This window comes from Aethalodelphis obliquidens, unplaced genomic scaffold (genome assembly GCF_003676395.1).
Source record: "Aethalodelphis obliquidens isolate GAN/ISIS:26980383/991018 unplaced genomic scaffold, ASM367639v1 scaffold40, whole genome shotgun sequence".
NCBI classification, from domain to species: domain Eukaryota; kingdom Metazoa; phylum Chordata; class Mammalia; order Artiodactyla; family Delphinidae; genus Aethalodelphis; species Aethalodelphis obliquidens.
Genome location: NW_020837984.1, coordinates 13,334,053 through 13,359,859, shown reverse-complemented (window position 1 = coordinate 13,359,859; position 25,807 = coordinate 13,334,053). Strand labels below are relative to the sequence as shown.

The 25,807-nt window shown below is 35.4% G+C and overlaps 1 protein-coding gene across 3 annotated transcripts in view; it reads right to left on the bottom strand.

The window, feature by feature from the left end:
- Nucleotides 1-1,145: 1,145 nt before the first annotated feature.
- Nucleotides 1,146-25,807, bottom strand: part of APLF (aprataxin and PNKP like factor) — an 82,027-nt gene continuing 57,365 nt past the window's right edge. For 2 of the 3 annotated variants that reach the window (XM_027131878.1, XM_027131877.1), the window contains exons 8-10: nucleotides 21,140-21,265; nucleotides 6,625-6,671; nucleotides 1,146-1,665 (exon numbers count right to left, since the gene is read on the bottom strand). In XM_027131878.1, coding sequence (XP_026987679.1) covers nucleotides 1,463-1,665; nucleotides 6,625-6,671; nucleotides 21,140-21,265 — 376 coding nt within the window. In that variant the 3' untranslated portion in view covers nucleotides 1,146-1,462. The remainder of the gene's footprint in view (nucleotides 1,666-6,624; nucleotides 6,672-21,139; nucleotides 21,266-25,807) is intronic. The other variant, XM_027131880.1, reaches the window with a different exon arrangement.

Below are 25,807 nucleotides of genomic sequence, written 5' to 3'. Positions count from 1 at the left end.
CACTAAGAAAACAATTATAAATCTGTCTTGCTCTTTCTAGATATACATTTTTAGGTTCTTTTAGAATAGAAAATATTAGTGTTTAACAAGAAAACTTTTGGTTTATGATTTATGATTTCAATACTGTATCTACTGCGTTGTGTACATACCCAAATTAAAGATTCTAAACTATATTTCAAAGATTCTAAGTCATCTAAAATGAAGAGTATTACAGAGCCTAAAGTAGTTTAACAACAGAGATACAGGGAGTTCCCTGGTGGCACAATGGTTGGGAATCCTTCTGCCAGTGTGGGGGACGTGGGTTTGATCCCTGGTCCAGGAAGTTCCCACATGCCACGAGCAACTGGGCCCGTGCGCCACAACTACTGAGCCTGCTCTCTAGAGCCCGCATGCCACAACTACTGAAGCCTGCACACCTAGAGCCTGTGCTCTGCAACAAGAGAAGCCACCTCAATAAGAAGCCTGTGCACCGCAACAGAGTAGCCCCCGCTCGCCACATCTAATGCAGCCAAAATAAATTAATTTTAAAAAAAAGATACACTACATAAAATTGGAGAAGAAGGAGTTTCTTCTTGAAATAAAAGGCCAGCATCTTGAATGCTGGCAGACAACTTGCTACTTTCATCTGAGGATAAAAGAACTAATATCGTTTGAGAAAATTATGGTTAAAAATACTGTCTTTATTCTTAATATAAGGACAGCACATTGAGAGCTAAAATAATCAGGCAGGACTTCAGTTTGTAAAAGAAATGGTCAAATTCTTTGAGTTTTCCTAAATACTTTTAAACTCAGACATACAGTAAATTACAGAGTTGGGACGCAAAATAACATCCCCGACATGGTGGACATTTCTCTTCTACAGTCTAGTTGAATCTATTTGCAGTATCCATTTGGTACTGATTTCCCTGTTTCAAAGAATAAAAGTGGTAAATGAAATTGCAAAGCTCACATCTAGGGTTCTAGAAAAAATAACAGCCATTAGATGATGGCTGTTATTTTTTAAAGCCTGGTTCTGCTCGAAGAATTACTTTTAATAGGAATGAAAGAAGCATGCTTTCCCACTAATTATGCAATCTGCCTGCTTATACTGGCGTAAGTATTCTATATAAAGACAGAATCTTTGGAAAAAAGAAAAGAGACCAATGTTTTGTGCAACCTATGGCTTTTAGTTTTATTATAAACACACGAAGTACATGAAAAATATCAAATTATTTCTTTTTAACTCTGTCTGCTTATTATTTCCAGATGCTTTAAATAGGATAGAAAAAGCAAAGCAACAAAACAAATTCCATCCACTACACTGAAGGTTGACATTTCAGTGTTTCACTTGTAAAGAGTCAATAGTAAAGTCATAACTATAAAAAGAAGGAAAACAATTATCACTTAAGTGCTTCCGTGGTTCCTGAATTATTTTTCCACAAAGAAATGGTAAATATGAGCCATATATTACTGCAGAGGAGAGTTACTTTTTTCTTTTCATGAACTTTTTCGCTTCTTTCAAAAGCCCTTCCACATCTTCCTTTTCTAGGTCTTCCTGTCCTGGTTCCCAGTCGGAATCTTCATCTGTTGGCTCATATTCTTCTCCCTCATCATCTGTAATGCTGTCATGCAGGTTGTACTCACTGGGTTGGCCAACACTGTCATCTTCATCTGAAATGTTTCTCACTGAAAAACAGTTTAGTACATGACACAACAATTGCCACTCAACCTGGGATTAGAAACATCTAACTGTAAAATATCCTTTTCTGCCAGGAAGAATTAATTTTACTTAATACAAAGCTAACTACTACAAATTTCTAGAAAGGGGGCTAAAGCTCTCATTTGTTATAATTCTAACTTTTTTTTAACATTTGCTTAATTCTAACTTTTCCTACCATGAGGCTCCCAAGACTAAAATGTCCTCTGAGATTCATAATGGTTCCTTAATAATATCATAATCATATTCATGCTACCCTACCTTCCACTGTGGTAGAATGTATTTTTGTCCCAGTTATTCACTGTCGCTCCCTGTGATGTGATTCTATTTACCCACCCCCACTGACATCAGACTTGGCCAAAGAAAAGTGAGTGGAAGTAACAGCTTCCATGGAGAAGCTTTAAGGGCCTTTCTGTGGTTCTGCTATTGCCATTTCCCCTCTGCTAGGAGAACAGTGTGTCCCAGATAGAGGTTGATCCTTCAGCCTGGAGTTAGGATGAGAACACACATGAGACAGAGCCACAGCCAACATGCAGCTACATGCATGTAACATGAAGGAGAAATACACCTATTTATCGTTGTAAGGCACTAAAATTTGAGGACTGTTTGTTTTCGCTGCAAACCTAGCACAATCTGATTGACACACCAGGGTTGTGACCAAATGAGGAAATATAAGCTTCCAAACTTTGGAAAATTTAGCTCATGCTTCAATAAGACTAGGATTACTATGGTAACAGCCATTAGACTTTACAGATTTCTAAATAACATTATAATAGTAGAATTACAATTCTAGAATTCTTCTGTCTCAAAGATCCTTTGACCTCAAAGATCCTTTCCAACTCCGAAGTTCTAATTTTAAGGACAAAACAGGAATTTTCATTTTCTCTACAGGAATATGAAATGCAGAGACAGGCTGACAGCTTGACTACTTGAAAGCAGCACAAGAGAAATAAGCTGTCACTTTTTTAAAAAAACTGATGGGTAACACTGTTCTACCATAATAATGAAAAATAACAACCTCTAGAAAAAGTAACAAACTCTTTAACATATTTGAAACAACATGCTATTAACTATTTGGTATTAGGATATGGTAATTTCTGACTTTTCTATTTATGCAGAGGAATTTATAATAACAGAATGACAACTCTGAAGTTTGTATCCAATATTTCCTGTACAATTTAAAATTTCACCATAAAAGTCTTATCCCAAGAACCAAGTCTGCAGAGCTACTGAAGAGTATACTGTGTCACATACATGCTGGAAGATTTTTACATGGAGAAAAAAATCTTTCCAAATTGCTGATTTTCTCCAAATAGTTTTCTGGTAATAGGCAATAATAAGACAGATGTCTCATTACAGCTTAACATCAATAATTCTTCAGGTTTTATTTTCCTTTCTTTTCCAGTATATCTTAGGATTAGTTAGGATATTAATTTTCATTTAAGTGAAAAAATACTTTAGCCCAGCATCTCTAAAGATGAAAGCTTACTACATACTATAAGAATAAACATTTTTAAATGCCTCATTTTACTACTAAAGACCAAGCTACTAGTTGGGTATTCATATTTTTAACTTTGGGAAAGCAGTTTGTGCAGGTCTGATCCACTTTATTATACATTAAGTTTATTTCTTTTTTAAAACACCATTGCATTAGCCTTTTATATGTTCCAAAATCTCTCAGGTTTCCTCACAGTAAGCAGCAGTTTACAGAATCTCATTTAAGTTTCACCAACCTTCCTTAATAGCTTTCTTTCTAGATCTTTTAATTTCTACTTCTGAAAAGAAAAAAGTCTACATAAGCACATGTGTGCATACAACTGCAGAACTAGAGAAATAGGAAAATAGTTATCAGTAGGACATTCTAAATTTTGAGTCATGAATGGTACTGATCACCTAGAATCATGACTATCACATAATAATCAAAGCCAGAAAGAATGACTCCAATAATCAGGTAATAAAATGCTAACAACAATTTCTTTCAAATGCTGTCAACAAGCAAGGTAGCTAAGAAAGTTTAAAATAAAATTTCCCTGGCCTTGATCACTCTTGTATTCAATATGTTGTGCTAAAACTGCAGCACTATGAAAAAGTGTGGAAAGTTAGTGAAATTTTAAACCAATTAGTTATACAAGAAGCTTAACAGATGATAGCAGTCAAACCTACAAAAATTGGAATACACTGCATAAACTGTTACATGTATGGAAGAACTTTACAAACTGAAGTGTTTTAGGAGTGCTACAAATCAGAAATTAAATAAGGATTTCATGTAGTTATTCTGTATTATAAAATTCTATAGTATTTGGTATATAGTATATGGGTCTATATTAACTTTTACTGTTTTATTATGTATTTATGATACCCCCACCTCAAATTTAACATGTGTTAAAAAAAAACAACCCACAAACTACCTAGTTCTTCCTCCTGATCTCTATTATCATCTCCAGCCTCCTGATAATCTGTACTTTAATTTTCAGTCGTTCCTATTTCCTTTACCTCACCCCACCCCCCACACCACAACCAATCAGTTGGCAAATCCTATTGACTCTTAGTTCAAAATCTCACTTGTATCCAATCCTATCTTCCTACTCTCATGGTAGCCTAGTTCTGGTCCTTTATTCAACTACCTAACTAATCTCCAGAAGGCTTCCCCTACTCTAATTCAGACTGCTCATCATCAGGGGTAAAATACTGGCTCACCATTGTTTGTCAGTGCACAATACCTCTTTGGTCTAGCTTTCAAGAGCTTCTATAATCTGACTTCAATACACCCCTTTAGTATCATTCACAGTAACTAGAGAGACTCTCCCTGTCAATTAAACTGATCTACCTTCTAACTCCAAACACAACTTTCCATTTTCTACTCAATGTCCTTGACTCATCTATTATTCACTTTGTCTGGGATGTCCTATACCCACCCACGCAAAGCTAAGAAACAAAGATAATTGAAATCCTACCATCATAAAGACCAACTTAAAATTCCCTTATCAAGTCCACCCTGATAAACCCTGGCAAAAAGTGCTCCACCCCTTTCCTCCAAGATTTTAGAGCATTTCACCCCAAGCATGTAGAGCCAGAGCTGGTTCTCATGTATCTCTGTAACTCTGCTCACTTGGAAGACACATAATAAATGAATAAATGAGTGAATGAGTGTTACATAAATCAGATTAAGATCTTGGGTAATGTTAAACTTTAAAGATTTGGGAAATAAGAAAAACAAGTATGTTAGCATTTTATTTTAGATATCTCTAAATTAAGAAATATGAGACCTCAACATTTAATATTTTAAATACCCCAGACACCTTAATTTATAGGATTTTAGAGTAGGAAGAGATATTCTGACTATATTGCCACATAACAACTCTTGAAAGTACATTAAATATACAAGGCTAAACTGTTACATTAAAATATCATACTTAAAAAAAAAACCACAACTGTCTTTCCAACAAAATAAACAGTTTTTTTTTAAGAAAAGTTAATTGTTCTAAAAATACGTTCTTCATTCAGAAGACACTTCAATGATAATTCAAAGAGATTTTTCAAAGAAAATTCAGATACTTTTAACTATGCCATATGATGCATATTGTCGGTTTTAGGAAAATGGTTCCTAGTTCTGTAAAGATATACAAATGTGTCAAATGCTCTTTCATGGGGCAGTGCTGAAATCTGTCAATAAAATAGAGTTTTAATCAAATATTATTACATTATTGTTCAAAGGAAAGTTAATTTAACAACCATAAAAGCTATAGCTTGAGATACAGCCCCAATAAAGAAAAGGATAACATATAAACTCCATACCACATTAGCTCAGATAAAGTGATTAAATCTGTATCCGCAGTATTAAAGCACTGAAGTGTGTTTCAATAAGAAACAGCAAATAGAATTCCCTTGTGGTGAAATTAATTATTTTTATCACTTGGTTACAAGTTGGCTGTGTTTATACATATACAAAGGCAAGTGAGCATAGCCCGGATAGTACATTTTATTCTCTCACTCTGTGGGCAGAAATACTGGATGATGAATTGGCCTCTGCATTATATAAATGATATGAAGAAGCCAGAATTTGTTAACGGGAAAAAATATTAGAGTTCAGAAGCAGGGGAAACAGAAGGTAAAACAGACTGATGTAAACAGGAATGACGGTCATTCGATAGTTGCATCTCTGGTGTCTATCTCCCCTTCTTCCCCAAAACTAGCTTCTACTGGGGATCTCTGTGGTTCTGAAGAAAGGGACTCTGAAGAAAGGGACTCTGCCTTGGTTCCAAGGGTGGAACAAACTAATCAGTGGTCACAGTGATTAATTCAAGAATAAGAATGTAACCTAAGCCAGTTTAAAAAAAGTTAATTCTATGATTTTTCCTAGGAATAGCAAGAGTCAAAGTTGTTCTCTCTCTCTCCTTACATATAAACATGGGGAGTTTACCATGTTAAATGGAGTTTAGCCAGTTGAATAAGGATGCATATAGTTCCTTGGTGGGGAGAGGAGCCAGTCTTAGGATAAAAATCACCCCTCTAAAGACAGGATGATGGAAGGAAATTGGGTGTTGGTGAATTATTGACATTATTAATGAGCCAAAGCAACAAATCTTGTCCATTCTAGCCTTGCTTCTGGACTTTTCAGTTATAGAAGCCAATATGATCTCTTTATCATTCAGGCCAGTTTGAGATTTTGTTTTAAGGTACCTGCAAACAAAAGAATCATAACAGATACCAAGGCAACTATATACTGTTGGACAATGATTGTAGAAAACATCTGCTATATAAAAACTCATCAGTTATTAAATCTAAGAAAATTATTAAAATCAGCAATTCAACAAATTCACAGGAGCAGAGATTTTAAAAATTCACAATAACTGGAAACTGTATCTAGGTTTAACAGGAGAATCCATTTGAAGGTTTCATTTGGAGTTTCCTGAAGGAAAATTACTTACCTGGAAATGTACTATGTCTATATTCTATCTTGTGCTGGGGATTCTTCCTTTAAAAAAAAAAAAAAGGGAAAAAAAAGAAAGAAAGCAAATATAAGGTCTAGTTTGACAATCACTGAAAAGGAATAGGACTGTTCAAATTAAACTAGAGCACTCACTAACCTATGAATAAAATTATCAGTAAACCTCTTACTGAAAAGCATTTGCCTTGTTATTGTTGTTGCTGTTAACTAGAGTCACCATGCTGCACAAAGCATTTGCTTTTTAATTACATTTACTGAGTGCCTACTCCATGCCAGGCATACTTCTAGATGCAAAGACAGAGTGATGAACCAGATAAAGTGCTGCCCTCATGACTGACATTCTACAGAAAAGCAGTATGAGACAAATAAAATATAATACAATATACTGTATCTCTAAACTGTCAATGCCATATATCACATATATAAAGATATGAGGTAAATTAGTATATAAAGTATATAACACAAAATATCAAATTGTGTGTGTGTGTGTGTAATATCTAAAAGGATACTTCTAAGGCTCTTCTAGAATCCAAAGACAAAAGCATGTAAGTCATGGCTCTCCAAAGAATACCAATCAACTGTTATGAGAAAACAAGAAAGTCAGTTTGCATCGAGAAATTTATAACATATCCCAAAGTCAAACTACTGTTTGAATATCTACTTTTGATTATATACATTGATGATCGCTTCTATCATTTCATTAAACAAATGTTTGGGTACACTGTGTATACAACACATTCTCCACAAAGTACAAAACTACCCAGGCAGCAGAACCCCAAAGCGGCAACTGGTTTATCATGATCCACTTGGTGGGTACCTTTCTCTTAGGGGACTGACAAAGGAGAGCCGGGGAGCGCTGACAGTAGACATGTGCTGAGGTATACAGTTCACATGACGCTGTTGTGAGGATTCAGGAGTAATACACAATAAGTCCTCCGTTTAAGGGCGTAGTAGGCGGTAAGTAATTAATCTTAGCCATTGATTCATTCATCAGTGGTCCAAGTAATAGGCATGGGCCACTTATTACATGCCAGGCTCTGTGTCAGGTGTCAGCAACGTTTCTTATTGCTAATATCTCTTCTTTTGGGGTAACTTCTCCTACGATATGAGCGTTAAACACAGTACGAGACCACACAATTAACTGGGGTCATAACTCAATAGTTTTGAAAAGTGGAAAAAAGATTCACCAAAAGATTGTGTGTTTGGGGTAATTAACCCAAATCTGACCTTTTGATGGAAAAGAAACTTCAAAGTTGAAAGAAATAAACTGGATAACTTAAACGTGATGAAGGGAGCTGCAAATGAACAAAGCTGCCATGATGCTTTGTGGGAAGATCTTTCCTTACTGAACATGCTGGCACAGGTCATTAACTTGTTTAATTCAGTCTTTATTAAAGTACAATTAATGTTGGACATCAAGGGAGGTAGAACAGAAAAATGGGGGACATTAATACCAAAGGTATTTTCATCAATAATCTGGATAAAATTGCTGATCCTTTGAGATTGTTTTTGGTAACCTTTTTAAAATCTTTTTTTTTTTATTGTGGTAAAATATACTAGTAACTTTTTATTTTGAAAAAATGTCAAACTACTGAAAAGTGGCAAGATTAGTACACAGAAATTCCATATATCTTCATCAAGATTCTTCAAGTGTTAACATTCTACACAGATGCCTCATTATTATTATTATCTATCTACAGTCATTTGAGATTTAAAGGCTTTTTTCTCCTTCCTTTTAATACATATTTGCTTCAGGTCCCTAGAAGTCCTAACCTTTTCCTGTTTTGCCCTTAACAGAGCAGGATTATTGAAAAGTTCATTATGGTCTTAATTGTTTGCTACTGGAGCCTCCTTCAAAAGCTGCTTTAGAAACTCTCAAGTAACTAAATGTCAGACTTTAAAAACAAGTATAGAAATGAAACCAAGTGAGTTAATGGAGACAAGTACAGTTTGTGTACCAAATACCAGTTAAAAGACTGTGGACATCCACTGTCAGGCTAGCAAGACTGAAAGGAAGAGTAACTTTTTTAAAAGGCCAAATGAAGACACAGTATCAGGATTGACATATATATATTAATATGTATAAAATAGATAACCATTGAGAACATGCTGTATAGCACAGGGAACTCTACTTCACTGTACAGTAGAAACTAACACAACATTGTAAAACAACTATACCCCAATTTAAAAAAAAAAGAAACCACGGTGGGGATGGAGGTAATGGTTCAACCCCAAAGTTGCAGAAGGTAAGGTTCCCCATCATCTTGGAACACATACACAGTTGCACTCACATACTCCATTTACATTATCTAACCTCACACACTACCTAGGAAAAGGCAAGCCATTTAAGAATAAACGAATACGGAAAAAAGTTTACCCTGGTATATTGCAAAAAGAGCAGAAATATGTGTTATGAAATTCTGTGCTCAGAAAATTTCAGCTCCATGTGCAGATTCTCATCTGCCTTAGAGGGGAAAAAGCTGTTTCTCTGAGGTTCTGCTAATAGTTTCCATCCTTTCCTAGGAGAACTTGCTATTTTCATTAAAAGGCAGGTGTTAAGACTGCAATGTAGACCAGAAGAAACTAGCTGAGTTGGTACTTTTCCACATTTAACTTAGAGATCAAACTTCCCATTTAAAACAAAAGTATTAATTAATTAATATCAATAGAGATTCTGCTAGTTAATTCATTGAAAATGAAGAAAAAATATCCTCTGGGACAGGTTCAAAAGTTTCCTGTTTTGGGGTATTTTCAAAAATACTTTATTCTTTCTTGATGCTATAACTCACAGAATAGATAGACTTCAATATGAAAATGAGCCAAAGCAGAAACAAAAATGTATCATCACATTTATGTGCAAAAGCACATACTCAAAAACAAATTTTAGGCATGTTTTCTTTACATAGCAATTTAAATGTAAAGAAGTTAAGTATTCTGAATGTTAAATTATCCTCTCCTTCAAGGTCCCTCCACCTTTATTTGCAGCCCAATCCTTCATTTCTACATTGGGAAAAAAGTTTTTGATTTTTTGCCATTGATAGGCACTTGCTCACAGCCTTTTTTTTTTTTAACATCTTTATTGGAGTATAATTGCTTTACAATGGTGTGTTAGTTTCTGCTTTATAACAAAGTGAATCAGTTATACATACACATATGTTCCCATATCTCTTCCCTCTCGCTTCTCCCTCCCTCTCACTCTCCCTATCCCACCCCTCTAGGTGGTCACAAAGCACCGAGCTGATGTCCCTGTGCTATGCGGCTGCTTCCCACTAGCTATCTTTTACATTTGGTAGTGTATATATGTCCATGCCACTCTCTCACTTTGTCCCAGCCAGCTTACCCTTCCCCCTCCCCGTGTCCTCAAGTCCATTCTCTAGTAGGTCTGTGTCTTTATTCCCATCTTGCCCCTAGGTTCTTCATGGCCTTTTTTTTTTAGATTCCATATATATGTGTTAACATACGGTATTTGTTTTTCTCTTTCTGACTTACTTCACTCTGCATGACAGACTCTAGGTCCATCCACCTCTCTACAAATAACTCAATTCCGTTTCTTTTTATGGCTGAGTAATATTCCATTGTATATATGTGCCACATCTTCTTTATCCATTCATCTGTTGATGGACACTTAGGTTGCTTCCATGTCCTGGCTATTGTAAATAGAGCTGCAATGAACATTGTGGTGCATGACTCTTTTTGAATTATGGTTTTCTCAGGGTATATGCCCAGTAGTGGGACTGCTGGGTCGTATAGTAGTTCTATTTTTAGTTTTTTAAGGAATCTCCATACTGCTCACAGCCTTTTTGCCAAGAATATTCTTCTAACTCTACACTGCTTGTCTAAGTACCTTGCGCAGGAAAACAACTCTGATAATTACTGGGAAATATCTCCAGAACATCTTGTCCATATCCACCATTTGGTACTTATCACGTAATTTCTTATACTGTCATCTAAATTTTCAACACAAATGTGTGTGTGTGTGTGTGTGTGTGTGTGTGTGTGTGTGTGTGTGTGTATTATCTCATCATCTGTCAAATGAGCTGCTGGAGGTCATGGGTTTTTCTTACATTTTTAAATATCTTTTATAGCACTTACAAGAGTACCTTTTACAAGGTGGCATTCAACTATATTTTTCATAAATTATCTACCTACTACAATATAATCAACTCTTTTCCTTCAAAAAGAGGGTTTTTTTAAATTGAGCTTTACATGAGTTTCCAAAATGATGAAATATTTTCTATTTTCCTATTTAAGAGGAAAAAAGACCCTTGTTTTTGCTACCTATACTATTATTTCTTAAGAAAATGATTGTTGAAAAGAGCTTGAAAGAATCATTTGTGGGACTTCCTTGGTGGCGCAGTGGTTAAGAATCCACCTGCCAATGCAAGGGACACGGGTTCGATCCCTGGTCCGGGAAGATCCCACATGCCGCAGAGCAACTAGACCCGTGTACTACAACTACCGAGCCAGCGCTCTAGAGCCCACATGCCACAACTATTGAGCCTTCGCTCTAGAGCCCGTGCTCCACAACAAGAGAAGCTGCCGCAATGAGAAGCCCGCGCACCACAATGAAGAGTAGTAGGCCCCGTTCCCCACAACTAGAGAAAGGCCGTGCACAGCAAAGAAGACCCAACGGAGCCAAATAAATAAAATAAAATTAAATAAAATAAAAATGCCAATCTTTAAAAAAAAAAAAACATTTGCAATAAAATTTTCATTGGCTGGTACAAAACACGATTTCTAATAACTTCTAGACTGATGAGTTTTCTTACATTAATGTTCTTTTTTTTTTTTTTTTGGAAATTGTAATCCATGGATCGTGATGTTTTCAGAAATCTATCCTTTGAAAGGCAGTTTTTCTGTTGGATATAAGCCAAAGAATACCTATTCTCATTAGGCTGAAAAGAATGTCTATGTGCTGAAATTGCTCTGCATTCACACCTACAAAGTTAATAATCAAAGTGCTCACGGAAGCTTTTTACACAAACCTAGGACTGAAATATGTTAGAATTTCCTGCCATTAACAATTCATATTACTTCCCCAGGAAACAATGAAAATCCGACAACCATATTAAGCAGACACCACTGCAGTCAGGTTCCTGAGATACTGACTGCTCAGCATCATAGGACACTTAGCTCTAGTCAATCAATCACTCCAGTTAACAGGAACACAGAGTGTGTCCTTCACAAACGCTTAAGAGGCAGATGCCACTGTGACTTGGACCAGTTCTCATCTGGCTTGTTAAACTTTAGATCACCAGCATTATGTTGTGGAAGGGGTTCAGGTTTCGAGATCAGAAGAACCGAGTCTGAATTCAAACTACAGTTTACTGGTTATGTGATTCAGGGCAAGTCCTGTGACCAAGTCTCCACTTCCTCATCTGTAAAGCAGGGAAAATACTGCCTACCTCACACAGGGTTGTTTGAAGCATTAAATGAAATGACGTGCATAAACATTTGTAGGCCATTAAGCATTTTACAGGTGTCAACTATTTTTATAGAAACATAAATCAATTTTACTTTAAGATAGCCAACAGGGCTTCCCTGGTGGCGCAGTGGTTGAGAATCTGCCTGCTGATGCAGGGGACACGGGTTCGAGCCCTGGTCTGGGAAGATCCCACATGCTGCGGAGCAACTAGGCCCGTGAGCCACAACTACTGAGCCTGCACGTCTGGAACTTGTGCTCTGCAACAAGAGAGGCCGCGACAGTGAGAGGCCTGCGCACCGCAATGGAGAGCGGTCCCCACTCGCTGCAACTAGAGAAAGCCCGCGTGTAGAAACGAAGACCCAACACAGCCATAAATAAATTAAAAAAAAAAAAAAAGATAGCCAACAATGTCTAAAAATTCTATATGCCAGTAAAAGTAATTGCCAACTAATACTAGAAAGCTGAATCTTTCCTTCAATAATACATATAATTATTATTGTTGAATATTTCCCCAATTGCATTTCACATATTTATAGAATATTTTATAACATTTGCCCATGCATATCCTATTTTTAAAAATAAGTTATTAATAATAAAGCAGAAAGTCTTTTTCATATAACCCTGGGTTAAGGCTAAGTGGCAATACTGTACAGCTCTTTGGGGACATATGAACATCTGAAATAACTTTCAAGGACAATGCAAAATTCCACCCAGGACTTTTTCCTAATAATGAATGGAAATACTTAGAATTCATTCATAAAAGATTTACATCAACCTTTTCCACAAATAGCATTTTCTGTAACTCAGCAGGCCTCAAAATCCTGTTTTTGGACTTTTTTTAAATCTTTGGGTTCTAAAGATAGACGTATACACCCATAACTACACCAGGTTTTTATGAGCTGTTATATTTTAAAATATACATTTTCGAAAGCATTTCTGGTGTTAATGATATAGACACATGAATAACAAATACATATCTGAAGGAAGAACACTCAGTAAGAGAAAATAAAAAATGTCTTCAAATTTGCCACGGCCGTAGGGTATTTGGAAAAACAAAGATTTGTATAGCTCAAGGAGAATGAGGGAGAAGGAAAAGAAGTCCTGAATGAAGTCAGAGAAGAACTTGTAAGCCATGGAAAAGAGTTTTGTGGGAGGCTATCGGATGATTCTGAGTAAGAAATCAACATGATATGACTTATTTTTAGAGAACTGCTCTGGCTGCTGTGTGGAAAATGAACTATTAAGGGGCAAGAAAAGAAACAAGGATATCAGTTAAGAAGCTACTGCGGTACACCAGGTCAGAGATGACGGTGGTTATGACTAAGACGACTGAAGTAGAGGAAGTAGGAAATGGTCAGGTTCTTAATGTATTTAAAGGTTGAAATGGCAAGAACTGCTGATGGATTGAATGCGTGATGTGAAGAAAAGAGAAGAATCAAGGGCATGTCTTGGTTTGGAGCCTAAACACTATGTGAATGGTGAAGTCATTTACAAAGGTGGAGAACACTTGGGAAAGAGTTGTTTTCATGACCAAAATCAAGAGGTCTGTTTCTGATATAAGTTTGACCTATTTTACAACCAAGTGCAGGCATTTAAACATTTGAGTCTGAAGCCATTACCCTGAATTAGCTCACCTAGGGAATAAACAGAACAGAGAAGGGAAAGGATCAAAGAACTGAACCCTGAGGCTCAGCAATAATTACAGGTGGGAAAAAGGAGACAGCAAAGGCGGCTAAGGAAGAGTAGCCATGAATGTAACTGATCTGACTTTATGAATATGACTATATTTCTCTCTGTTCTAGATTTCCCCACTATTGAATGGAGGCCCCCAGAGCACAAATGATCCAACCTTCTTGTTTTCATGAGGAACTGAAGCCTAGGAAAATCAAACGACATTGAAAGTTTTGCTACAGAACTGGCATAACCATAACTAGAACCTAAGTCTGCTGATTTCAAAACCCATTCTCTCTCCATCATCAAGAGCTACCTAAAGATTAACTAGGCAGTAACAAGAACAGAATATTTATTTTTGTTTACTTCCAAAAATTTGATAACTTAATACCAAACCTACCACTCAAAATTTTAAAATGAACCTGAAGTACTGTTTTACATCAAGTTCTATAAAACTGACTAGTATATCAGATGCTCAACATTCACTCAATGAATAAATGATCATACTATATGCTTTTCATTCCAAAATAATTTATCTTGCACTTCTGAAATTCAACACTTATTTTAAAACCTAAAGCAAAAACATGAATCCTATGTTTTCAAATATCTAAGTCTCAAATTTAGGAGAAAAAGGAAAATTAACAAATATGGTCTTTATCAAATACTGAAAGAGTAAGCCAGCATAAAATAAGAGAAAGTAGTCAATCTGCTAATTGAAAATCATTACAATTTACTATCTCTGCCAAGAGAGCTCTGAAAATTTGTATACATGTGCAATTAACACTAAATATAACAAAGAAAAACAAACATTAATATGAAAGGGAATGTATATTCAAATAAAGGAGAAAGAAAAACAAAACCACAGAAGACACTCCAGCACATTTTGTCAAGGCTATATGACACATTACATGTCAACTAGCAATGTTGTTACTGCTACTTCTTTTTTGTTGCTGTTACTGCTATTTCTAAATGAAGTTAAACAAAAATTTATAGCCAAGTCTCAGGTAAAACTGTGCAGCCAGTGATTAACATTTACTTTAAGATACTTTCTTCTAAGATTGTATTCTTACATATGATTAAAGAACCGTAAGCGTGGCAAGTGATGACAGGTTACTTCCTATATATGCAGATCCTATAAAAATGCGATCAACTTTGATTATTCTTAACTACAAATAAAATAATCGACAGTCTCACATGACTGATTCTGGGAATCTCAACTACGAGGCAATTAGAGTTTCCCTATTAAAACCTATTTATTTTGCCTCAAATAATATAATATGAATTTGCACTAAACACACACATTCCTATTTTTTTAATTAAGCAGCTTCTAAAGATCAGTATCTTGTAGTTTAAGGTGTACATTTGCATACAGGATCTATTAAGATAATACTGCAATAACTTGGAACACTTTGAAAATAAAAGAGAAAATAGGAAAAGACTAGATCATAGCTATAAATCTGGATCAACAAATAAAAAAAGATAGTAATTTTAATATCAACGAATTATGCTTGTGTCAAAAACACGTTTTTTCACACTATACAGATCATATTGCAGATTCACTACAATGAGAGCACTTACAGTTGATGACTGATACACTTCCTTATGTCATCCCTCTTAGAAGGTATTATAATTAATATTTTAAAAAAATGGGGCATTGGCTTCTGGAAAACATGAAGGCAACAACACTTTCATTTGTATAATACATGCCTGCCTAAGGTTTTGTAAATCTAAGACAATATACGTGTTTGACTTGACATTTTTACACTAAGCTGGTTGAAGATGGATTCTGTTCATTTTAATGTATATATATTTTAAGTTTAGTGCTTAATTTAACAAATAAGAACAGGAGTAATGCACTGAATAAAATCCTATTATGCACCAGAGGAGGTAGGTCAGAGGCAAGCACAGCAATCACTGGATTATCCTGGACATTAAGTATCTAATGTTCTAATTTAGACAAGTACCTTAAGCTAATCAAATGCATTAAACAGAACAAGTCTTCTGACAGGCTGCAGTGTATAGTGCAAAGGGAAGAAAACTGGTTAAATGAGTGAGATACTGAAAATGATAACAACTAGTTCTTTCAAATTATCATTTTTCAAGTTGATTTAACTTTGTTAGAGTTTTAAAAGTATAATGTCAGAGAAAATATTAATAATGCCTGTAGTTTTAGAAGAAATAAAATTTAATAATTAAAGATCCTTTTTTCAACATCAACCTCCTATATTATATGGGCTATGGGAATCTTTATTTTACTATAGATTCAGATTCAGAACTTAAGTCTCTCAGACCTCCCAGGAACTCAGCAAATATTTCTTGGGAAAAATCAGCCTTGTGTTTGGGGTTCCTTTAGTTTCTAGACTGTTGTGACAACACCATGAGATCATGATAAGCTGTACTAGCTGATACAGTATAAGATTAAGATTATTTAATGTATTATACAACATTTGAGATCACCTAGATTTATCAAAACGAGAAACTGACTTGGACACGTTCAAGGGATTAGAAGGTAAGATTGGGAAGCAAACAAATTAAAAGCCAACCTAGTATTTCACTTGAGAGAATACTTGTTTTTACTTGAGAATAATTCTTATCCTGTTTTGTGAAGGCAAATTTTTAAAGATAAAAAGCAAACAAAGATGTTTTAGCCCATGAATTTCATCTCTCTTCCAAATGTGTCAACCATCATGGAATACAGGCTTATCACAACTTTACTTTTAAAACATATATAGCTTTACTTTTCTAAATATATTAATTTCTGGCTGATTTCATGGGTTATTTTATGATCCGTGAGGCTTCAATATTTTTCTTCTATGGCTACAGGAAAAACCTGACATGCATTTACCTAAAAACTTGCTTTTAAGCAAGCTAATTTAGAACATTTTATCATTCTGATACAGTAGGCTTATATTCTAGTGCTATTGAAACAAACATCTAGGACCAAGATGGAGCCACTCCTGCCTAGGGTGCCATGTCAGCAAACTGAAACTTAAGATAACTTTCAGGTCCCTGTAAATGCTCTGCTTGACCAGAGACACCGTGTATCCAGTCAGCCAATCCCCACAGGCCAAACCAATTCTCGGCTCTATACTTATTTCTTTGTTCCTTCTCACCCCAAACAAGGTTGACTATGGGGCCCCAGCCAATCAGACATTTTCTATTTTTCTCTTCCTTGTTCTTTATTCTTCATCCTATAAAATCTTCCTGTCTTCTGCCCCATGTTGCACTTCTCCACATGGAGACTGTCTGTTTCATAAAGTGTTAAAGTTAATTTGTATCACCCAAACTGTCTTCTTTAAATCATTTTTTAACAGCACTAAACAGTATATGGCTAAAAAAATAATTTATTATTGCAAATCAATATTGTTAAAGAAAAAATAGCTCATAACATTATATCAATTTAGTTATAGAAATGATACAACATAAATTTACTAGATGTGTTTTTTGCCTAACTAAACATGATAATGTGACGAGAAAGGATATATAAATATATATCATGCTTCTACAATCTAGTTTCTAGTATCTTGTTGATTTGAAAAATTCACGATTTCTTTAAGGTACTTAATCTGGGTTTTTTGTCTGTTTTTTAACTCCAAAATATTATTTTGCTATGTGGCTAGAAAGGCAAGCACTATCAATACTTTAGAAGCGCTAACAATGGTGGAATCAGGCCACAACACAGAGAAATGCTGGACCGGAGGAGAGAGGAGACTTGGTTTTGAGCTCACTAGCTTTGGAGTCTTAGGCAACTCAATCTTTCTTTGTTTCCATTCCCTTATTTGTAAAACAGTAGTCAGAGTAAGCAATCATATCTAACATTCTCCAAGAGTCTCTCTAAACTGTAATTAAAATTAATGAGGGGGAAAAAGATCTTACGATTTTATCTTCAAGTAGAAACAATGACACCAAGCAGCTCAACAGATGAAAAAGAAAAATACAATATACATACATATAAATATATTTAGATACAGATATGAAAGTTTCTACTAGTACATGTGAGTCACTGGCCTTTGAGTAATTTCTCCTGACTACTCCCTACTCTGCCCCCATTTAAAGAGACTGACGAAATAAAGGCAGCAATTTTTGACATCATTATTCTTAGCAAGGCTTTGCATTTTGTTTTTATTCTCCTCGCGAATAGGCATATTTGTATTTTGCTTCTGAAAAGGGTGCAGGACATCATGGCAGACCAATACTCTTGTTTAACAACTAGAAAAAAAACCCTTGATAAATGGTTAAAAATATATTTATGAGAGAATTGTGGGAGCAACGAGAATTTTATATTATCTAAAATTCCAAAGAGGAAAAAGTCCTTCCTAGGTGAGCTGACAATAACTGGCTCCTTTCTTCCGTAGAAGCCTTTGACAATTCTTAGTGTGGGCTGAGGATAAGATTTGGACCGAGTGGAGGCACACTATCTTAGGAAAGAGAAATTAGTACAGCTTATCATGATCTCATGGTGTTGTCACAACAGTCTAGAAACTAAAGGAACCCCAAACACAAGGCTGATTTTTCCCAAGAAATATTTGCTGAGTTCCTGGGAGGTCTGAGAGGCTTAAGTTCTGAATCTGAATCTTCAAAAAGGCAGAGTGAAATGTCTAACTCAGGTAGTGTTTCAGAGACAAAGTACTACTAGAAGTAAGAGATCTGTAACAAACACATAACTAGCTTCTAACAATCACTTATGAGGAAATACAAGGGAACATAATGAATGACAATTTGGTAATGCAATCAGCAAAATACAGACTAAGGGATACTCCTCAGTACAAATGGTCAGCTTTCTTACACAAATATATTGCAAGGGAAAAAACACAGAGGAACCTATTGATTAAATAACTTAAGAAACATGGCCACTTTTTGTCATACATGGACCTTAACTGGATCTGGATGCAAAGATACAAAAGGAAAAAAAAATATTATGAGACTGTAAGGGAATTGGGATACCTGACAGAATATTGAGATATTAAAGATTTATTTAATAATGGTATCATAGTATTGGGTTGGCCAAAAAGCTCCTTCGGTGTTTAAAGTAAAACTAAAAGACGGATTTTTCATTTTCACCAAGAACCTTACTGAACAACATATTCACTGTTTTGTTCCACTACCATCTGCCAGTTTCCAGGCAACTTCATAATTCTACCTTCTCAAAACCTTTTATCTTTTTGAGCAAAGAACTGTTCCAGGTGCCTTTTACAGTCTTCCAGGGAACTGAAAATTTTTCCATTAAGAGAATTTTGTAAAGACCGAAATAAATGGAAATCTGAAGGTGCAATGTCTGGTGAATATGGCAGATGAATCAGAACTTCCCAGCCAAGCTGTAACAGTTCTTGCCTGGTCATCGAAGAAACGTGCAGTCTTGTATTATCCTGAAGGAAGATTATGTGTTTTCTGTTGACTAATTCCGGATGCTTTTTGTCGAGTGCTGTTTTCAGTTGGTCTAATTGGGAGCAGTACTTGTTTGAATTAATCACTTAGTTTTCCGGAAGGTGCTCATAATAGAGGACTCTCACCATATACACAACATCACCTTCTTTGGATGAAGACCAGCCTTTGGTGTGGTTGGTGGTGGTTCATTTCACTTGACCCACGATCTCTTCCGTCCCACATTATTGTACAGTATCCACTGTACAAAAAAAAAGTGTACAGTGTACACTTTTCATTGCCCATCACAATTTGTTTTAAAAACGAAACGTTTTTGTTACGTTTAAGTAGAGAATTGCACGCGGAAATATGGTCAAGGAAGATTTTTTCGCTTAACTTACGTGGAACCCGAATAAGGTGACATATGGTCACCTTATCTTTGATAAAGGAGGCAAGAATATACAATGTAGCTCAATATCAAAAAAAAAACTACCCAATCAAAAAATGGGCAGAAGATCTAAATAGGCATTTCAGCAAAGAAGACATACAGATGGCCAAGAGGCACATGAAAAGATGTTCAACATCACTAATTATTAGAGAAATGCAAAGCAAAACTACAATGAGGTATCTATCACCTCACACCAGTCAGAATAGCTGTCACCAAAACATCTACAAACAATAAATGCTGGAGAGGGTGTGGAGAAAAGGGAACCCTTCTGCACTGTTGGTGGGAATGTAAATTCAGCCACTATGGAGAACAGTATGGAGTATGGAGGTTCCTTAAAAAACTAAAAATAGAGCTACCATATGACCCAGCAATCCCACTACTGGGCATATATCCTGCCTTCTTATTGAAAACCAAATCATAGAAATAGCAACAATTTCAAAAACGGCAGTAGGTTCAGTAACCTGTATTCCAAAATTATCTAAGAAAGACAGTTGTCTAGAATTAAAGCTCTCTAAGAATGGAATCCTACTTCTTTCTTTGGTAGTTTGATTTATTTCAAGTTCATTCATTCATTCAACAAAGTTGCAGATAAAAAAGTCCTTACTGGAGGGACTTCCCTGGTGGTGCAGTGGTAAAGAATCTGCCTTCCAATGCAGGCTTCAATCCCTGGTCAGGGAACTAAGATCCTACCTGCTGCGGGGCAACTAAGCCCACACGCCATAACCACTGAGCTTGCGCTCCTCAATGAGAGCCCACGTACTGCAAACTACAGAGCCCACGCGCTCTGTACCCTGCGTGCCACAACTACAGAACCCACACACCCTGGAGCCTGAGCGCCACAACTAGAGAGAGAAAGCCCGTACTCTACAACTAGAGAAGCCCGCGTGCCACAACGAAGAGCCCACACCGCAACAAAAGATCCCGTACGCCTCAACAAATACCCCAATGCTGCAACTAAAACCCAATGCAGCCAAAAAAATAAACAAAATAAATAAATAAAAAGGAAATAAATTAAAAAAGAAATAAAGATGCTTAAAAAAAAAGTCCTTACTGTCAAGGAACTTACTGTCTGGAGGAGAAGCCAATCCAGGAAAGAACTAAACACAATCTCATGAGATAAATTCTACTGTGCATGATACAGACGAGTACAAGATGCTATGGAAGGAGAGAGGGGAGGTACTGTTTCCTTTTAGGATTGAGTTTCATGTGCTGGCAAGAATGGTGGCCTGGTAGGCGTTGAGGGAGGCAGAGATAACATCCTGAATTGATTTATGTCAAACTAAGGAGTCTGGATAGAAGGTATAATGGGGTAGCACTGACAGCTTTTAAATTATCTGATTTATACTTTAGAAAGTTAGAAATGAGGAAAAATTTTAGGCATTTATTATGTTAATAACTTCAACAATTTAGAATTATCTAAAAGAAACATTACAATATTACCTATTCACAAAATGAAAACCTATTATCTATGGAAGTTTAAAAACTAAAAGTTAAAGGCTTGAGATGAGAAGCTTGCCTGCAGTTTCTCCTGAATAAGTAACAGAGATTAAGCAGAAAAGGAGTATAACCAAACACTTCAGGTTTACGTACCTATAACAAGATGCTCCATAGGGACATTCAGGCCGGTCATCAGCCTCACCTTGACACGTGATGTGTACACCTCCATAATCACTATCACCAGGGTGACTGAAATGTTGAAAATGGACAGGATTCTTCCTATGAGAGTGATAAACATACTGTCAGAAAAAAAGAATTAATAGGATATAGTAGACTTCCAAATAAACTAGAAAAAAATAATTAATAGGATATAGCATGAAAGCAAACAATACACATTTGATTATTCTAGAACGTGAACCAACATGCTACATGACATTTAGTCAGTGCGGAACTCTCATGGTAGTAAATTAAATTTCTGGTGACATGGGGAAGACCATGAATGTCAACGGACAACCTGAAAACAGTACTTTATATAGGCTATATACAACAGAATATACAGGATAATATAAATAGTATAAGCATACAGAGCTTTTAAAGACTTTTAATAAAGTGAACACATCTACACTCCCTCTGCTAAGATAAAAAACAATATTACCAACATTCTAGAAGCCCTGCATGTCCCCTTTGAATCATTAAACCCATTTTACTACCCAAAGCTAACCACTATCCTGTCATCTGCAACAGTGTTTCTCAAACTTTTCAGTCTCAGGAAAAAAACTATTAAAACTCCAGAGAACTTTTATTTATGTGGGTTATTTAACCTATTAGAAATTAAAAATGAGAAATTTTTAAAGTAAATTTACTTTATAATAGTAATAAACCCTTTACATATTATGATAAATAGCACATCTTAATGTAAATACCTATTTTCCAAACAAATTCATGGAGACATTGTTTTATACTTTGGAAATTTCTTTAATGTCTCGCTTAAAAGAGGGCATCCGAATTCTCCTATCTGCTTCTGCATTCAATCATTAACACAAATCATGTAGCCTTTGGGAATACTGTACACTTGTGAGTGAGAGAATCAGAGTGAAAAAGGCACACACACACAAAGTATTATTATGAAAATGGTTTTGGCCCAACAGGTTTCCTAAAAGCATCTCGGGGACCAGGACCTGCAAGGGCCTCTGGAACATACTTTCAGAAGCAATGTTACAAACGACATATTAGTTTTTCCTGTATTTGAATTAAAATGGAAATATGTAGCATGTACTTCTTTGAGAATGACTTTTTATGTTTGTATGATTACTCCACATTACTGCATGTAACAGTAGTATACTTTTATTACTGTGTAACATTCCACTGTATGAAAGTGCTATAATTTATTTGTCCATTCTACTATCAATAGACTTTTGGATTCATTCTAGTTATTGGCTTTTATAAATAATACTGCTGTGAACATTCTACTTTTGGCGTACTGTTAGAAGTAATAAACTAATTCAGCAAAGTTGGAGGATACAAAAATCAACACCCAAAAACCAGTTGTGTTCCTATATACTTGCAATGAACAATCCCGAAAGGAAATTAAGAAAACAATTCAATTTACAATAACATTTAAAAATAAAATAGTTAGGAAATAAACTTAAGGAGGTGAAAGACATACACAGGTTTAATTTCTATTAAAGAAGACACAAATAAATGGAAAGACATCCCATGTTCATGGAATGGAAGACTTAATACTGTTAAGATGTAAATACTACCCCAGGCAATCTACAGATTTAAAGCAATCCCTATTAAAATCCCAATGACATTTTTTTGCAGAAATAGAAAAATCCATCCTAAAATTCATGTGAAATCTCAAGGGACCTCAAATGGACAAAACAATCCTGAAAAAGTTGAAGGTTTCACACTTCCTGATTTCAAAACTTATTACAAAACTACAGTTATCAAAACAGTGTTGTACTAACATAAAGACAGGCATATAATATAGACACATGGAAGAGAACAGACAGCCCAAAATAAACTCTTGCTTATATGGTCAAATGATTTTTCAACAAAGTTGCCAAGACCATTCCAAAAGGAAAGAATACTCTTTTCAACAAACGGTGCTGGAAAAAGAGGATATTCACATGCAAAAGAATGAAGCTGGACCCTTCCCTTACACCATATACAAAATTAACTCAAAATGTATCCAAGACATAAAAGTAAGACCTAAAATATAAAACTTCTAGAAGAAAACAGGGGGAAAGCTTCATGACATTGGATTTGTCAAAGATTTCTTGCCAAATGCAAAGGCAAGAAATGTAAAAGTTGCCTAAGTTCCATGAGACTGCCCCAAACTCTGCCTGTCCTCTTAGCCCTCAGTCTGAAACACTAAAAAATTGGCAAATGTCACAAGAGAAAAAGAATCCTCAAGGTCCTGACTGCCTCTAATGTTCTCAAGCGTGAGTGTTGCGCTTTGCTAGTTGTTTTCAGTGGGAGCTTTGGTCCTCAATAAGACACATCACCTTTACTAGAGACAAAACGCTTATTTTATAGACTATTAACTCATAATTTATATGACCTTATGGAGATAAAATCTACAAGTTTTAATTAAGGTATAAATTTCTTACAAGTTAATAAGAGACATTTCAATTTCTATCCAATTTTTAAAGGCAGTTTACTAATGGAATCAGATGCTATTAAACAGAAAAACTATATGGCCCCAAAAGAACAAAATTTTCAAAAAGAATGTTTTGGAAGCAACAGTTTCTATAAAGTTAAATGCTATTTTGTTGTTTTTTTGCTTCACAAAGGATTGAAATAAGATGTGACTGCTTTAGACAGGTTGAATTTGAAGTGCCTGTGATTTAAGTGGTGATTATCTGGATCTAAAATTTAGTACAGAAATCTGTGTTGGAGATACAGACTTGGGAGTTAATACCATAACATCAAGGGAGTGAATAAGACTACCCCTGAGCAATAATTTTCTATTAAGACAGAACATGTAAATAAATAATTAGAAATCAATGATTAGATAGTAAATATCAGATCTAATATCAAATATTAGAAAGTGTACGAGGAAATGTTGTGTAGAATAGAAGATGAGCAATTTAGGGAAGAATGAACATGTTAGAAAAGGGCTTAAAAAGGAACTGAATGTGTCTTTAAGCAGGACAGGAGACAGGAAAAGGGAACAACACATCCAAAGGACCTAACAACAGCATGACAGCATGGTGCATCCAAAGAATTACTGGGAGTTCAGGGTCTTCTAGACTATGCTAAGAAATCTGGCCTTTAGCCACTGAAGGATTCTGTAAAGGAGAGTAATACTGTCAGATTTTTTTCTCTCTCTTCTTTTTTACCTTTGTTTTTATTTTCTTAGCCAGATCATTCAGGCAACAATGAGGAAGGAATGTGAACCTGACGGAAAGTTTGGAGACTTAGGAGATTATTCACTTGTCCCAGAGAGATCATTGCATGAGCTAAAGCAGTAGCATTGAGGCTGGAGAAAAGATACATTTAACTAATTGTTAAGATGCATGTATATAACAAGAGCTCAATATAGGTTATTTTTCCCCCTTTGTTACAAATATAAACATTTTGTTTTCAAGATTTCAGTGGCAAATATTTCTCAGGTATTAATTACGTATATCAAAATTAGTGAAGAAGTAAAAAAAACTATTCATAAGCTATGACTGGTTAAAACTAACGTGTATCATCATCAAATATGTATGAATTCATTATGATCTTGATAAAACATTCAATCACATTTAACAAAGACAAGTACCAGCCAAACACCGTTATGGACTGAATTGTGTTCCCTACCCCCAAATTTATATGTTCAAGCCCTAACCCCTAATGTGACTATATTTGGAGACAGAGCCTTTAAAGAGATAATTCAGACTAAATAAGGTCATGAGGGTAGGGCTTTAATCCAAAATGACTGATGTCCTTATAAGATGAGGAAGAGACTCCAAAGATGTGCATGTACAGAGAAAAGGCCATGTGAGGACGCCATGAGAAGGCACTGTCTGCAAGCCAAGGAGACAGCCTGCAGGAGAAACCCAACCTGCCAACACCTTGATCATAGGCTTTCAGCCTCCAGAACTGTGAGATAATAAATTTCTGCTGTTTAAACCACCCAATCTGTGGCATTTTGTTATAGCAGCTCTAGTGAACTGATACAGATACCAAACAGGATTGTTCAAAAATCCAAAATAATAGAAGGTTTATATACTTCCATTTCACAAGTTTATAAATTATGTTCCATATGCAGGACTAAGGCCATTGCAAATAGACAAAATTGTGAAAAAACGCATAAATTATAATGGTTGAAATTGAAAAATATAATTATTCAGGTGTTATAATGGCACTGCATTTTAAAGAGAGATACAATGAATGAGAAATTAACAGAATATGTGATATAAATATGCTATCGAATAGAAGACAAACTGCACTAGAATGTACTGATAAGATACTTGGTTTGATAAGTTGGAATGGCAAAGAAATACTTCTGAAATAGGGCTAGGTAATTACAAACATGCTAGAATAAACAGAGAGAAACTATAGCCTAAAACTAATTCACAAAGCATGAAATTAGAAAATATGGTACAGTGTTATCAAATGAAGTAAGTATAGGAGTAACCAATCAATCCAGAAAATATATATTTAGTTGTTTCAGAAGGCATCACGGTGACTCAGAAGCACCATTAGAAAAATATAAAGGAAAATGCACAAATATAAGATGCTTAAGCACAACTTAGAATTCTCTTGAGAGTTATACTGTATACAGCAACTATTTATGAAGGCATCTTTCCAACAGCTAAATAAGACGTT